At 43.7% G+C, this 16,855-nt stretch overlaps 1 protein-coding gene across 1 annotated transcript in view; it reads left to right on the top strand.

Moving 5' to 3' along the window:
* gnai3 (guanine nucleotide binding protein (G protein), alpha inhibiting activity polypeptide 3) overlaps window positions 1–16,826 on the top strand; it is a 30,178-nt gene extending 13,352 nt beyond the window's left edge. The window contains exons 5-9 of the mRNA XM_063208367.1: window positions 5,142–5,270; window positions 7,532–7,661; window positions 7,986–8,139; window positions 12,221–12,426; window positions 15,199–16,826. Coding sequence (XP_063064437.1) covers window positions 5,142–5,270; window positions 7,532–7,661; window positions 7,986–8,139; window positions 12,221–12,411 — 604 coding nt within the window. The 3' untranslated portion in view covers window positions 12,412–12,426; window positions 15,199–16,826. The remainder of the gene's footprint in view (window positions 1–5,141; window positions 5,271–7,531; window positions 7,662–7,985; window positions 8,140–12,220; window positions 12,427–15,198) is intronic.
* Window positions 16,827–16,855: the final 29 nt, after the last annotated feature.

The raw sequence follows: 16,855 nt of genomic DNA, 5'->3' as shown, positions 1-16,855 counted from the left end.
TTGTGAGCTGTGAGAACCAGGTTAGATTTCATAGGGGCTGCTGCTGAAAGTGTGAGGTGTAAACTGCCTCAGCTGTTCCTACTACTACCAGCTCAATATTTCTAAACATATCATGTATAGATATTTTTTCATACTGTCCATGTACAATATACTGTAGGTCTTTGGTCTCCAAACAAAGGCCCGTGAGCCAAATTCGGCCCGGCCTGCCATGGGGTCAGAAAAAATGAAAACCTAAATATGTGTGATTTTCGATCACTAAAACTTCAGTGGCTCATATCTCTCCAAAGCATTCACATTAGCATTAGCATCTTATGCTAACAGTTGGGTCTTATGCTAACAGATATTGACAAGGAGGGGAAAAAGGAACGGTGAAAATCTGCTTTCGGTCCAGACATCTATATTCTTTCTCATTGGGTTGGAGCGTTGGTTTGGCCCGCAGCCTCACTTGCGCCACATAATTTGGCCCTTGGAGAAAAATAATTGGAGACCACTGCTGTATAGGTGAATGACTTCATCTACAGGTAGAACGGGTCTCATAGAAGCATTTGAACTGGAAGCTACAACAGGCCAGTGTAGGTGAAGGTAGTCTGTTCCCACACGCAGCCATGGACTGTGGAGAAAGTGCAGTTCAGTGGGATACAGTGGAGGTGAGCAGTTCAGTTCAAATGCAGAGAGTGTGGGCTGTATAGAACGACTCTGCATCCTACTAATTCATATCCAATAATATTAATAATGCATTATAATATAAGCATGGTTCCTTTCCCCCAGCACTTTATTGCTAAGGCGGCCACCTCGACCAGAAACACCTACCACCTTGACTAGGTCCCTTGAAAAGATAACTATTTCATGTTGTAAATGTCATTTCTAAAGTTGCTTAGCTAAAAAATATATACTTTTAACGCCCCACTACCTTGACTAACAAAAATTCTGGGGGAAACACTGATAAGAATTTACTTCCATGAAAGTGAAAAAAGGACAATCCAGCCATGGACTGTGGACAGCCATGGACGGTGGAGAAAGTTCAGTGGAGGCGAGCAGTTCAGCCTGCTATCTGTCTGTCTGTGGCTCCAGAGCTGTAGAGGTTTATGGGCCGGGCTGGGGTAGGGCTCGGCACAGCAACAAGGTTGACTTGCATTCTTCCCTCATGCTTAAACTTGTCAAGAATGCTTTCCCCTACTACCCAGAACAGTATCACTGAAAGGGATACATGTGTCTGCGTGCGCATGTGTGTATGCTTTTATGTGTGTGTGATATGGGAATAAATTGAGTGGGTTGTTTTCCTTTTTTTTTTTTTCCTTTCTTTTTTTTTAGGCGGGTCAGCCACTTAAACAAAGTTTTGAGTGTGGAGTGTTTGTTGAACCCATATGTGGTTGTTCAGTTCCCGCTAGTGGGCTTGGGGTTGGAGACTGGAGCCTCAGTCAGACTGTACACTATGTGGGTTCCCAAACGTTTTCAGCGGGGACCCCTTTTGGACTTAAAATTATTTTCGCGACCACACACACCCGCACACCATAGTCTTAGCCTAGCAATGGATTTCTAGCTATATTAGCGGACAAACTATTAAAGGAAAATCTAGCAATGTTAATGGACAAAAAAATTGCCTAGCTACTTTTTTTGTCCATTAATATTGCTAGATTTTCCATTAATAGTTTGTCTGCTAATATTGCTAGAAATCCACAGGACAGCAAATACCTCTATTGACCATACAAGTCAATACTGTTACTAATGTCCCTTTTGTCCGCAACCCCCCTGCAGTACCTCTGCGACCCCCCTCTCCCCCTAGGGGTCCCGACCCCCATTTTGGGAACCACTACTGCACACTCTGTGGGTTGGGCCACTGAAGCACAGTGTTTGTGTAATACTTCATGCGAATGTGGAGTTTTTTTTATGGCCGTTTCCCAGAGCCTCTCGCATGTGAGCACATGACATTTAGACATTTGGGGGAAACGACTCTGCTGCACTGCACCGCTGTGGCAAATGTGTGTGAGGGGGCAGGGGTGTGGGTGCGTGTGGGTGCGGATATTGATAGGGAAAGTGTGTGTGTGTGTGTGTGTGTGTGTGTCAGTGTGTGCGTGTATCCGTGTGTGTTTGTGTGTGTGGGGGGCGGGGGGTGACTGTGCTGTTATTTAGGAAGCAGACTGGGTGCGCTGGCCTGTTGGGTCACTTCTCAGCTGTTGATGAGAACAGGTGTGCTCAACTTCCAAATAAAATTCAATTGTGGGTGTAAGTTAAAGAGAAGGAGAAAACTCAGAAAAACTTCTCAGGCTTATTTGTCATTTTACATCTATTTAACAGTAAGTTCACAGATGCGTTTCATCCTAAGCCAGTTGTCAGTGCATTTGTCAGCTGGTGATCGATCACAGCAGTGCTCCCCCCACCCTGCTGTTGTTTATACTCTTCTCTGCAGCGCAGAGCTCTGGCTGGGGAGGTAAATATCAACCCATATTTAGCATTTTACGGACTGCACCCCAACTCCCCAACAGGGCTGGATTATCCATAAGGGCCAGTGGCACAGTGCCCAGGGGCACCAACCAATTACAGCCAGTTAGTGGGGCACCATATGACACAAACTTCACAAATATTGCTCATAGAGGGGGCCCCTGCGAGATGTAGTACTAGTGCACAGGGGCACCACAATGTCTTAATTTTTTGTTTGTGTGGTCTTTTTGACTTTATTCATGATGGTACAGTGCAGATGGTGACAGGAAGCGAGTTGGGAGAGAGAAAAGGGGAAGGGTTGGCAAAGAACCCCGGCCAGGATTCGAATCCGGGTCAGCTGCATAGTAAACGAGTGCCCTACCATTTGCGCCACGGTAGGGCCTCCCACTAGGGATGCACCGATACCGATACTGGTATCGGTATCTGCTCCCGATACTGCTCATTATACTCGCACTTGTACTCGTCAAGCACTTGCCGATACCAGCTACGAGTACTACTATTACTCAAAACAGTGCAAAATCTTGTCATGTTCTGTGGACTTGAAATCGGCATGGAAAAAAGTGCCATCTCATACATTTACTAACATTTAAATCTACATGGAAATGGACAATAAAAATATCACAGATGGCAAAAAACAAGGCCATGCATTTATTTTCATTGTATTTTGGTGGTAAAAGGTATCGGTATCGGTACTCGGAATCGGCAAGTACACACATTAATGTACTCGTACTTGTATCAGTTTTCAAAAAAGTGGTATCGGTGCATCCCTACCTCCCACAGCTACTTTTATGGCCTCATATTGCTGTTGTGGCGTTTGAGCGTGATGACGTGCAGGATGGGTGGGATTGGGATATTTTGCAGTGCTCTCACGGGGGGCATGGGAGGTGCAGCTGCTGTGGAGAAGAGCTCGGGGCTGACAGATTTCAGGCGCAGTGCCCAGAATTAGACGAGGGTAAAGCAATAAAGCTACATTTAATGGTACTAGGAAACTGGTCTTAAAAGTCATTGAAAACTACTCGATTTTTGACAATGGAAAAAGATGTCGAAAATCCTGGAATGAGTAGGTGATACTGTACGTACGTACCGGGGCTCATAACAATAACAATACCTTTTTCACTCACTGGCCACTGTGGCGTGTCGATTTTCTGAGTCACTAGCCATTCTACAGTAGCGATTCTACAAGCCACACATTTGATGATGTCTGATATGTCATACCAAAGAATAAGCTACCTGCCAAATCGGCTGGTGACACTCTAATCATCATCAGCCACAGCCAGGTTTTTCCAGCATTTGGGCCGTTGGCAGGTGCCAATGTCACATACTAGCTGCACGGTGTGCTGTGTCACAATGACAATGGGGACCCCCAGTGGGGTTTTGACATTCATCATACAATCTGCAGTTTTATTATTATTCTAGGTTTTTATCTACTGTTTTATTCACCAATCACCATTGACCATCACCAATATTAGAAAGCGAAAAACTCCCACACACTGTCAAGTTCATTTGCAACGTTTCGGTCTAGTGGCCTTTGTCAAGCAAATCTTTCCTTGGAAAAGGTCACTAGACCGAAACATTACAAATTTAACTTGCAAATGAGGACCGTTTGGTGTGCGGGAGATTTCTGCTCTCTAATATTAAAATGCACACACATCCTGGCAGTTAGTAGTATGCCAGGCCCTGGTCTCTTAGACCAGTGTTTCTCAACCTTTTTTTAGGCGAGGCACCCTTTCAAATCATGAAAAATTTCAAGGCACCCCAAGCCAACAAGCCGTAACATGGCATTGCATCGGATACCACACAAGCTTAGAAAAGTAACACATTTGGAGACGTCACACGACCTACGTTCAGAGTTGCAGCTGACTGGGGCGACCTATATTTACTTTATTGTGCGTAAATGGCAGATGAAAGATTCCACTGACTAGCATTAACTTATCAATTTAGACAAATATGTATTGTATTACGGAATTTATTTATCAGCCACGTTTCCGCGGCACCCCTGAGGTGGGCCCGCTGCACCCCTGTTGAGAAACACTGTCTTAGACTGACTAACCCTTCTTTGCATCTGCACTTGTTGTTCTGTATATTTCTTATGTACTCTGTATCTGCCAGTGATGCTGGCTATGATTATGTCCTCATTTGTTAGTCGCTTTGGTTATAAAGCGTCTGCCGAATGTAATGTAATGTAAAGTAATGTAATGTTGAGAAACTAGATGCGTTGCCGTGTCGTCTCTTTGCCCCTGTCAGTGTTCTCTGCACAGGTGAATTAATTAATTAATTAATTAATTAATTAGCTCTGTTAACTGGCAAAATAGTTTTGCTGTATAATTGGCAGTGTACGCTAATTCACTGTAGAAACACTGAAACACTAGAAAAAGCCTTGTAACACCGCCCAGTTGTTCCACTGCCCTGTATGATATGATGTACGCTGTTTTTTTTATTTTTTATTTTTTTAGTAATGACCTCATTTACCTGTCGAGTACAGTAGTGCTAATTTACATTCGCTGGAGTTGTGAACTGTAGACAGTGGGACTTGAACTGTGTCGGAAGCCTGTCTAGATAATCTGGAGACTGTGTGATTTGAATGTCTTCATAATATTACATAATTAAGCTGATCTCTCTCTCTCTCTCTCTCTCTCTCTCTCTCTCTCTCTCTCTCTCTCTCTCTCTCTCTCTCTCTCTCGCTCTCTCTCTGTGTGTCTCAGTTACCTGAACGACCTGGACAGGATATCTCAGCCGAGCTACGTGCCCACTCAGCAAGATGTGCTGAGGACTCGAGTGAAGACCACAGGCATCGTGGAGACACACTTCACCTTTAAGGAGCTCTACTTCAAGTGAGTAGTGGAGAGGAGAGGAGAAGAGTTTAGAGTCAAGAAGAGAAGAGAAGACAGTGCTCCTTATATTATAGGTGTCCTTACACTACTCAAGGCTTTGTGCCCGATGTGCCGTAACTGCAACAACAAGGCTGCTGTATCACCTGTGCTCAACCATCGCTACACCGTGTTTTGGCCATTCATAGAAATGGGGATTTACAGTAGTGCAGGGTTTCCCAAACTGGGGTGCGCAGCCTGCCATAAGGGGGTGCGCGAGATGAATAGAGCAATGGCTGAGATGTGTGTTTTTATACAGCATTAGTGCACATGAAGTAGTTTAATGAATTGTATGCTGGAAGGGTGCATCTGAAGTGCAATTTATAGTTCCTACTCTTGTCATGCAACAAATTCTATTAAAATGACGGCAGAAAAAAAGTCAGGTCTATTAAAAATGAGCATTCCCCAAAATGACTGCATAATGTGCGCTTAGGGGGGTGCACAAATTGAATTAAAACTCAAGTCTTTGCCAGCTGCAAGGCTGCTGTTTATCACCTGTGCTTATTCATGTCGCTAAATGCACATTTTTTTTTATTATTGTAAGAAAAAACGACCCATTTGTGTTGAGAATTCATCGTCTGATCAAATCTCTTGAAAAGTCACACGACACCAAAGTGTGCACATTTTTGACGAGACCTTTTAATAACATTTAGTTACATGTTGAATTATAATTTTCAAATTGACATTTAATTTTTTTGTAATACTTTTCATGTTCATGTTGGAGTTAAAAGGGAACCACAATGAGGACGTTTAGTTCTTTTCTGCTGAGTTGACAGTAACAGTCAGGGTGGTGCTCAGTCACTCAGTACCGCACTGTATTATACCCAGCATGGCAGATGCACACGGTCGGTAATGACAGGGGAAGCTTTCTGGTGCTACGTCAGAATGACACACACACACACACACACACACACACACACACACACACACACACACACACACACACACACACACACACACACACACACACACACACACACACACACACACACACACACACACACACACACACACACTCTCTCGCTCTCTCTCACACACACACACACACACACTCACTCACACACTCACTCACACACACACACACACACACACACACACACACACACACACACACACACACACACACACACACACACACACACACACACACACACACACACACACACACACACAGCTGGCCTTGTGGTCTTATAGGAAATGATAAGCCATTGTGGCAGTGGACCGTAACCTAAGAGTGGTAAGGTTCTGTTAGTTGGACCCATGCTGTAGTCTGTAATAGAGTGACGTTATCCAAATAAAAAGGCAGCTGAGTCGAAACGTTGCCTTTTTTTTTTAAAGGGACACTGTGCAGGAAATGGTCAAAAAAGGTACTTCAGCTATGCTGCTCATTGAAGCTGGGCTGCCTATTGCCAAATTTGATCTTTACATGAAAGTTTACTAAGTAATAAACATATATTTTCTAGCATGGTCCAAGTACAGTCATTTTTGCAGCTAAAAATGGCTATTTCTGGAAATTCAAAATGGCGGACCATGGAGAAGGTCCCCCTTTTCATTTTTCCAGTCATAATGAATACTTAGAATTTGATGCTGGTGGTGAGTATTCATGAAAAAGGTAACATTAGTGAATGGGCAGCATGAATTCTGGAAATAAACAACTAAAAATCTCACACTGTCCCTTTAAGTATTTTTTTTTGGGGGGGGGCGCTTTTTGGGCTTTATTATTACAGGACAGTATGAGAGTAGACAGGAAAAAAATGGGAGAGAGAAATGGGGCAGGGTCGGGAAATGACCCCGGCCAGACTCGAACCGGGGTCCCCGTGGGCATGCAAGCCCAAATGTGGGGGGCTTACCGCGCTGTACCACAGCGCCACCTAAAAGCTGCTTTTTAGCAAATCCACTGGAGCTGAAGCAGTGCCACGGACTTCACTTTCATTGTGGGCTTCAGTTTATTTGCCCTCCTGCACCTGGCTATGCACACATTTCTTTCTCAAATCTGTACTTCAGACTACGCTAATTTTAGCTGCTTTACTGGTTGCCAACCAGTGACGTTCATAACTGCTAGCAACTTTGGTGTTGGAGAACGGCAGCTCTGCTTGGGTTCTGTCACACGGCCCGTAACCTGTTGTGGTTTGGACTCCATCAGCAGGCCTGTAATCTGTTTCTGATTTCTCTCACAGGGCTGCATAAGTTGTTCTGATTGGCTGTTTGGTTGTATTTGACCACAGGATGTTTGATGTGGGCGGGCAGCGGTCTGAGCGTAAGAAGTGGATCCACTGCTTCGAGGGAGTCACCGCCATCATCTTCTGCGTGGCGCTCAGTGATTACGACCTGGTGCTAGCCGAGGATGAGGAGATGGTAAGGGGAAGAGCGTGTGTGCGTGCATGCGTACGTGCGTATGCGTGCGTGCGTGGTAAGAAGGGACCCCAGCCAAGTGGGAATTAAATGGATTGTGTTTGTGCATCTGTGCTTAAAGCCACTAAGAGCTTTCTGATTTGCTCCTTATTCAGTACACACACACACACACACACATGGTTAAAGATATGCATTCCAAAATATTCATACGAACACACATGCTCTGTTTATTGGTCTTACCCATGGATTATGTATAATATCTCACCAACATTGTCCTTATTATTATGACCCTGTTAAACCTCATGTGACCTGTCCCACATTCCACAGAACCGCATGCACGAGAGCATGAAGCTGTTTGACAGCATCTGCAACAACAAGTGGTTCACGGACACCTCCATCATCCTCTTCCTGAACAAGAAGGATCTCTTCGAGGAGAAGATCGCCAAAAGCCCCCTGACCATCTGCTACCCCGAGTATTCTGGTGAGATCAATTTAAAATATGAAACGGTGTATTTAGGCTCCTGTAACGTACCATGATGCAGAACATTTTGGAATACTAATTAGACCATTTTCAGAGACCCCAGAATGCTTGTCTATTGTAAGCTTACAGGTTCATAGTTTGCCAGAAAGCAGTAGTTTGCACTTTGCTCCAATTGTTTTTTTTTAAAAGAATGTAACTTTAAGAATTTCAATTTAGTTATCGCATTCAAAGACAAAAAAGCAGACAGCTTTCAGAGTCTGTGCAGCACAGCACCAACACACCTTGCCTATTCTCTCCATTGTATTTGCAATATGGGTGTTTCTGTGATACGCATGAGTGGATAAGTTTACTTTGAATGATAAACCTTGTTTTGATCGCCCAACATGCCAAATAGTCTGTGTACTCAGCTGCTTAATGTGATGGAAAAGAAGTAAGGCAAGGCAAGTTTATTTGTATAGCGCATTTCATACACAGATGCAGTTCAATGAGCTTCACAAAAAATAAAAGTTAAGGAATAAAGAAATCAAGAAATGGAGAAAGAAAACATTAATATGGGATAAGTGAAACCCATTGTTTATTAAAGCGATATCAGTGGGAAGTCATGCACTGCATTGTACCTCAGACATTGCAGGGTCGGGTCCTTTGCCAACCCTTCCCCGTCTCTCTCCCAACTTGCTTCCTGTCATTACTTCACTATCCTATCGAAATAAAGGCAACCCCCACCCCCCCAAAAGAAAAAAGAAAAGAAAAGAAAAAGACGGCCGCCTTGACAACAACCACCAGGGCTAGATGTCTAGAATTGCTTAAAAAAAAAAATGTACAATCTATTTCTTTTTTAGAGGTTGTCATATTTTATATGAAACTGCACAACATGGCCTTTACAAATATGATAATTGCCTGTCTCTGACATCGGCTTACTATACCCCCTACCACCTCGACTAACAAATGTTCTGCAGAAACACTGCTAGTGCTAGTGTGAGGACATGCTGCACTGTTCACATTCAGTAGGGTGTGAATGAGGCTTGAGAGCTAGCCTCCCTCTGATGGGGAGCTGTTGGTGTGCTGCTCTCCCCTCTGAGCTCTATCTGTATCCTACAGAAGAACCATGATAATTGCCTTAAATATATGTATTACCTTCATTATCATATTTGAGTTTTTCTTTTACTTCAGACATGTAAAAGTTTTATCATTTAGTCTGATGTTTTGACGGTATAACTTCTGTCTTCATCAGAGGGTCACTGGGTGCCAGTGCTCACTGGGCGCCAGTGCCCGCAAAAATATTCCAAAGTCCAAAAGGGGATCACCAAAAGTTTGGGAACCGCTGCAGTGGGGTGTGAATGAGGTCTGAGAGCTACAGTAGCCTCTGATGGGGAGCTCTATCCAACTACAGAAGGGACCTCGCAGAAAATCTGGGAAAACCACAGGTTAACAGTTAACACATAGTTAACATGGCAAAATAACTTTGTTATAAACTGTATTCACTTGTATAATTAACAAATGTTCTCAGTTTTCCTGTGAATGTCAAATGAAAATTTAGCCATACATTAAAAAGTTTGACGTTTGGAATATGGGGTGAGGTGGGGTGGGGCGGGTGTCTCGAAAATATTCTTAGGTCCAAAACGGGATCCCAGCAGAAAAAAAGTATGGTGTGAATGAGGCGTGAGAGTTTGCCGCTGATCATGTTGAACTGTGCTGCTACCTCCTCTCAGCTCCAGACTATGACCTGCCTTCACTCAGACACAGTCCCCTCTCCTGTCCCCCTCTCTCTCCCAGACTGGACGTCTGCCACCAGTCTCCTGAAGTGTCTTTGTGCATCTGTGTAAACTGCAATAATTTAGCAGCACACCCTCACTCTGCCTGCCTGCCTGTCTGAAGAAGAAGCAGTTTTGAGACAGACCAGAACGTTTAGTGAGCAAGCGTGCACCTCTTCGCTACACGTCTCGTCAGATTTTATTTCCTTAGATAGAAATCCCCTGGATGTCTGTTTGGAGGGCCCTCCAATGTAGGCATGTCATGTGCATATCCAGCACTGTTGAAACAGAATCAAAATGATACGCCATGCTGCCCCCTATCTTGCCTTGTGTCATTTATAAATAATGGAAAAGAGAAAATTCTTAAATATAATCTTTTTGTTACTCTAGCAGTAATGGCAGTGAAGAACTATGCCTCTCGGCCCTGAGTGACTGATCTCTCTGACTGCCATTCCTGAGACATTTGCAAGTTCTTATCTCTGGCTGAAAGTCTGTGGTGGGCTGCTGCGACACGTTGTTGGAATGCTCCCACCATGATCCCTCATGCCTGAGAATGCACCATACATAACATGAACACTGACCTAGTGGCCAAGACCTGGGGTCTGCTCTGAGCAGATGGCTCATGATTATGGTCTTGTACCCAGGCCCCTTCCACGCAGTGACGCAACACCTTCGGCTCAGCTACACACCCTCAGGAAAATTGTTTGTTCAGGTACTTTCGGGTTCCCTCCACAGCGGGAAACTCCACCCAATTTGTCGGGAACTAATCAACTTTGAGCATTTCCAAAGGTCCTGGGTAGAGCCGTGTTCAAGGCAGTGACGTTGTTTAAGCAGACGCGTTCTATTGGGACAAAGAAATGTTTGATTTAAACTTTGGCTTAGCCCGTTCTGCCCTCGACCAGTAGCAAACCAAGGGAGGAGGGTCAACCATGCCGTTTAAGAATGTTAGTTGTTGTGCTCTTGGTCAGACCAAGTCCCAAAGAGATTTGAATGTCATGATAATCAGACTAATGGTCTTGTGGTGTTCAGGAAACCGTTTGGGGAGAAGAAAAGAGGTATCCAGGTGACCCACCCGCCCATAATACATCTCTTCATTCGTATTCATGATCTGTAGGTTCTTTTCTGGGGTGGGTCTACAATGCGGGCCAGTCCATAAGGGAATGATTGGGTGAGAGCTGTCCAATCGTTTCAAACCAGAGCTGAGTGCAATCCTCCCGCCCTTCTAATCTCATCAGGTCTAAGAGCCCTCAGACTATGAATATGAATATGACGGAAGAGAAGTATTATGGGCGGGTCATACCAGACTAGACGAGAAGTGTCAATCCCAAAAAACACGCCCATCAGAAGCTATCAGAAAACTGAAAATTAGTCTGAGAGTACTAACATTGACTGTGAGCTACATTTGAATTGTAGTCCTTTGGTAGACTCATCACGAGGCTAATTAGACTACAGCCGTCCACAGGGCTAAGGGAATTCCATTTATTCTCAACCTAAATTCTCCTAAGGTCTCTTAAAGGGGCGTTTACCTGACATCACATGGATGCAGAAAAAGTTTGGGCTTGATGTATCTTACTATACTAGACAATTCTTTGGTGTAGTAATGGGGAAAGACAACATTGCTTCACTTCCTGGTTCTGCCGTACAAAGAGGCAGCGGCCTACATCCATACAGCTTGAGGTTATGATCTCTGAACTCTGTTTTGTGGAGTGAAAGGCAGAGCTTATGTTGCATCAATACTCTGTTTGAACCTCCGGCTTTTAATTTCGGGATTGACCCCTCTGTTTGGTTGAGTGAAGGGGAAACTGACATTGTTACTGCTTGATTCTGCACTCGGGTATTTTTAATTTCAGGATTGACCGCTCGGTTTAGTGGCTATAATCTAAAGCCAAAGGCTAAAGCCCAACTGGGAAACTCCAACTCCCATTGCCATTGTGACACAGCACTCCACAGCACACAAGTGCACACTACACACAGCAAAATTGCATTTATGCTTCACCCATGCAAGGGGCAGCCCCCAATGGCGCCCCTAGGGAGCAGTGCGGTGCGACGGTACCATGCTCAGGGTACCTCAGTCTTGGAGGAGGATGGGGGAGAGCACTGGTTAATTACTCCCGCCACCAACCTGGCGGGTCGGGAGTCGAACCGGCAACCTTTGGGCTACAAGTCTGACGCCCTAACTGCTTACCCATGACTAATGTTAAGTCCTAATGTTAAGTCATTTTAGTGGAGTTAACGATAGGTCACTTCCTGTTTTCTATACTCTGCGTGCGTAGTGGAGTCAAGGGGAATACTAATGCTAACGTTACATCACTTCCTGTTTCTGCCCTCAGGCTCCAACAATTACGAAGAGGCCGCCGCCTACATCCAGTGTCAGTTTGAGGACCTGAACAGGAGGAAGGACCTGAAGGAGATCTACACCCACTTCACCTGCGCCACCGACACCAAGAACGTCCAGTTCGTATTCGACGCCGTCACGGACGTCATCATCAAGCACAACCTGCAGGAGTGTGGCCTTTACTGAACACAGGGCTCTCAGGTGAGGCGTGCAGGGGCTGCATACTCAAATTATGGTGAAAATAAAACACCAGGCCCTACCGTGGCCTAACAGTAGGGCACTCGTTCGCCATGCGGCCGACCTGGGTTCGATTCCCGGCCCGGATCCTTTGCCGGTTCTTCCCCATCTCTCTCCCCACTGGCTTGCTGTCACCATCTTCACTATACTATCATAAATAAAGTTAAAAAAAAGACCAAAAAAATCTTTATCTTTATCTTTGAAAAAAAAAGAAAGAAAATAAAACGTCAAATGCAGTCTTTAGGAAAGGGGGCTTTTTTTTGTACGATATTTTTGGGGCTTTTTGGCTTCTTTGATGGGACAGTTAAGTGACAGGAAATGAGTGGAGAGAGAGAGAGAGAGAGAGAGAGACTGGGAAGGGTCGGCAAAGGACCCAGACCGCTAACCCGGGTCGCCGGTGTAGCAGTGCAGTGCCCTACTGATTGAGCCACGGCAGGGCCAGGAAAGCGGGCTTTACCGAACCCCCTGAGGCTTGTGTGAGTGTTAGAGTTGGTATTTTTTAGCCAGATTCACAGTTATAACATGGAAGAGAAAAGAAGACATGAAACACAACTGTAGGCCTTTACTGAATCTCTAGCGCTCAGGTGAGGGGTGCAGTAAAGTAGGTGTTTATGCCCCATACACCACGCTGTGAAAATGAAATATCAAACACCGCCAGCATGAATGTGGGCTTGACTGAACCCAGAGCTCTCAGAGTCGTAGAGTAGGTATTAATGCTGTGTACACAGTTATAACGTGGAAGTGCAGGAAGGAAGGAGGAAGAAATGCAGGAAAGAGGGAAGGAAGGAAGTCGGAGTGAAAGAAGACCTCAAACACCACCTTCAGGACTGTGGCTTGCACTGTACCTGGGGCACTCAGGTGAGTCATTCAGTAGAGTAGGTGAACAGTGAAGTGAAGAGAAGAGCTCAAATACTACGTGTAGGAGAGTGGCCTTTACTGAACCCCTGACGCTCAGATGAGTGCTGCTCAAGAGTTGGCTTATTTTATACACCGCGTGCATACAGAGTTATAACACTTACAGCTCACTGTGAGGGGAAGATGTCAAACACGAACTGTAGCAGTGGGGCCTTCACTGAAGCCCTGATTCACAGGTTAATGGTACTGTAGAGCAGGTTTATAAACATATAATGTGTACAATTCATAGTAAAAAGAAGATATGAAACACAAAAAGTAGGAGTTTAGACATTGTACTGTGATGCTGAAGTAAGACTAAGACTTGATTGGAGCCACCATGTGGTAACTTCCATAGAAGTCGTCCAAAACCATTATTCTCATTGCCTGAGGAAGATCCCACTAGTGCAGTGGTCCTCAACCTTTTTTGAACAAACGCCCCCTTGACCTCATCACTAGCCTCCCAAAGCCCCCTTGACCTCATCATAAGCCTTAAAAAAATGAAATGTACTAATACCCCCCAATGGCAACTAAGCACTGCCCCCTTTCAGCTATATCCTTCTCAACCATGGAGGTAGTATAAGAACAGGAGAGAGTGAATAAATCCCGCCTCCAGTCATTTCAATGGGAAATGCTAAGCTAGTGAATTCAGTCAAAATTGTTTTTTCAGCTTCCAAAATGGAGTTATTTCCGCCGACAGTTTACTCAGCCAATTACGTGCCACGTTACTGACTGACTTACGGTGTACCAGAAAGCTATATGGGAGACGGGCATTGGATGCATGGATGTGCCCAACCACAAACCTGTATAGGTGTGTGCACCCAACACTAAACGTGCGTACCCACCAATCATCATGAGTGAAGTGGATGTAGGAAATGCGAAAATGGCGACTTGCTAGTCGGCGAAGCTAACCAGCCAAATCCTGCCCCCCTGTTCTCAACGCCCCCCTAGAGCTCCGCAACACCCCCTGGGGGGGCTGTACCGCCCATGTTGAGAAACACTACACTAGTGGATCGAAATGCTGCCTTTGTTTAAACAATAAATGTGGCGCCTCCACCCAGGGGGGCAGACCACTCTTTCACACTATCCACAGCAAAGCCATGCTGCATGTAGATCTGACTGTATGATGACTATGTAATGATTCTAGTCTAGGCAGGATTTCTGTTTTGTTCTGTGTTTATTTAAGGGCCTGGAGGCAAGTTGTGCACATTTTTGGTATACAACTGTTTTAGGGGTATTCAGCACCGTTTTGTGTCAACACAACAAAGACATTCCTTTGTGTCCTAATGTTGTGCTGTAAATGCTATAAAAAATGATGGAACACTTTACTTGACGCCGGTGTCATAAGCATGTCATTACACTGTCATGACAGTCATAGATAAGTCATAAACATTATGTCCTTGGATTGTCTTTGCTATAACCGAATGTTGCTTAAAGTGATACTGTTCCATTTTTGGAAATAAGCTCATATTACACCTCCCTTAATTAATTGAATCCTATGAGACCAGCTGGCGGCTAACTGGTCTCATAGGAGTCAATGTTAACTGTTAGCTTGGAGGTAACATTTGCACTGCCGTACTCAGAGAACGGTTGAAAGTACAGGAGAAAGGTAAAACTCAATTATTTAACTCAAGGGTGTAATATGAGCTTATTTCCAAAAATGGGACAGTATCACTTTAAGGCCGACAGTCATAAAATGTTTGACATAGACATAATGTTTATGACGCATGCATAACACTATTATGATACTGTAATGGCATGCTTATGACACCGGCGTCAAGTAAAGCGTTACCAAAACCACCACATGTGTAAACAAGGCCTGTTTTTCTTCCTTCTGTCTTGCAGTGACTGGTATCACCGTGAGACGAGAGAAAGAGATGGATTCGGTAGCGGGCGGCTATCTTTCGAAAGGCCAGCGTAAGTATGTTTGCAAAGTGGACCTACAGCATGTAGACACGGTTACTTACCGCATACTGCACTCAAGACACAGCTGTGCAAATTCAAGTTTTCAAGTGTCTGGTTGTCTTTCTTTTTTTTATTCTACATCAGTGCCATGTTTTTGTTGTTGTTTTGTTTTAAGATTTCCTTCCTGTATATTGTATTTTTTTGACATACTTTTTAATGTCACATTCAGTCACTTTTTGTCAGGGTTTTTTATATCTCTACATTCAACCGAATCAGGCCAGACTGTGCCCAGAATGACAACTGCAAAACAGAACTTCAATTTCCACACCTTTTACATTGTTTTAATTATGTTTTAGCTTAATGTTACTCGTGCTTTTTTGTTTGTTTTAAAACTAGGTCTGCACAGCACAGCCTGTAACTGTAATTATTCATTCAGCAGATAATAGTTACAATGATCCACTCTCTAGATAAGTTATTTAAAACCTTATGTTTAAAAATAATACTTATGGAATCATCTGTTTCGACCTTTTGAGATTGTTGGTTGATGCTGTGGTTTTGTCTAATGAAAGCATTATGGAATGTGATGCCTGTTTGTGCCAATTTCACTTTAAAACTAGATCAGATTTAATGACTTGGAGAACCCATAGGGATGGTACAAGTTTTTATGAACTTTAAGTTTTTATGAGTTTTTACTAACCAAAAAAAAATGGACCACTTTATATTAGACAATATTTTTATATGTAGGTAGCCACTACAGTTTAATTTGTATAGTGAATTATAATTACCAGTTGAATGAGAGAACCTTTTGCAACGGTCTGCCTTGTCACATGTGGTCTTTCAGTTAAAAACTTTGTAATATTTTCTTTTGTATGATCATAACCTTGACCTATTCATGTGGGATTTGAAAGCTTGTAGAAGGTTTTTTTTTTAATCTGGCTTGTTTTCTTCAGCATACTGTTTTTAATCCTGTGGATTTCAGTTGATGGATTTAAAAATACATATCTAGCCTACTATCTATATCTGACCAAACCGCATGAAGGTGGTAGAAAACCATCGGCCTACATGGGAAAAAACTGTTACATTGTGAAAACGCTCTTGAGCCTCAGTCACAGCATACCTTGCCTGTACAGTACAGGGGTGCATTTCTGGAAAGTGTGGTTGTTGACAGTTAGCAACTTTGGTAGTTGCCAATGGGAAATTGCATTGCAACCAACAAAGTAGCTAACAAAGTTAGCAACTTTCCAGAAATGCACCCCAGATCATAATCTGCCAAATGCCTAACAGTTGTGGGTGTGAGACCAACCGTAGCAGCCTGCTCCTCCGAAATAGTCAGTACATTCCCAGAGGACTGTTTTTATGTCATTTGGTATTGTTTAACTTTGTCTAGATAAACTAAACTAAATTGTTTTTGTTTTATCTTAACACTGTTAGATAATGCCACTAAGAGTACAGTTTTTTTCCTTCTTATTTTTATAGCAGAAAAAGAAAATAGTGGAGGTTGAAGAGTGCTTTTATTCCCTTTTGAGAATTGACCACTAATATCTATTAAAGCACTGCATCCAAACTGATCTTGACTCTGTCTGTTTTTGCTGATACC

The sequence above is a fragment of the Engraulis encrasicolus genome, chromosome 10 (genome assembly GCF_034702125.1).
Source record: "Engraulis encrasicolus isolate BLACKSEA-1 chromosome 10, IST_EnEncr_1.0, whole genome shotgun sequence".
NCBI lineage: Eukaryota > Metazoa > Chordata > Actinopteri > Clupeiformes > Engraulidae > Engraulis > Engraulis encrasicolus.
This window is presented reverse-complemented; position numbering and strand designations above follow the sequence as displayed.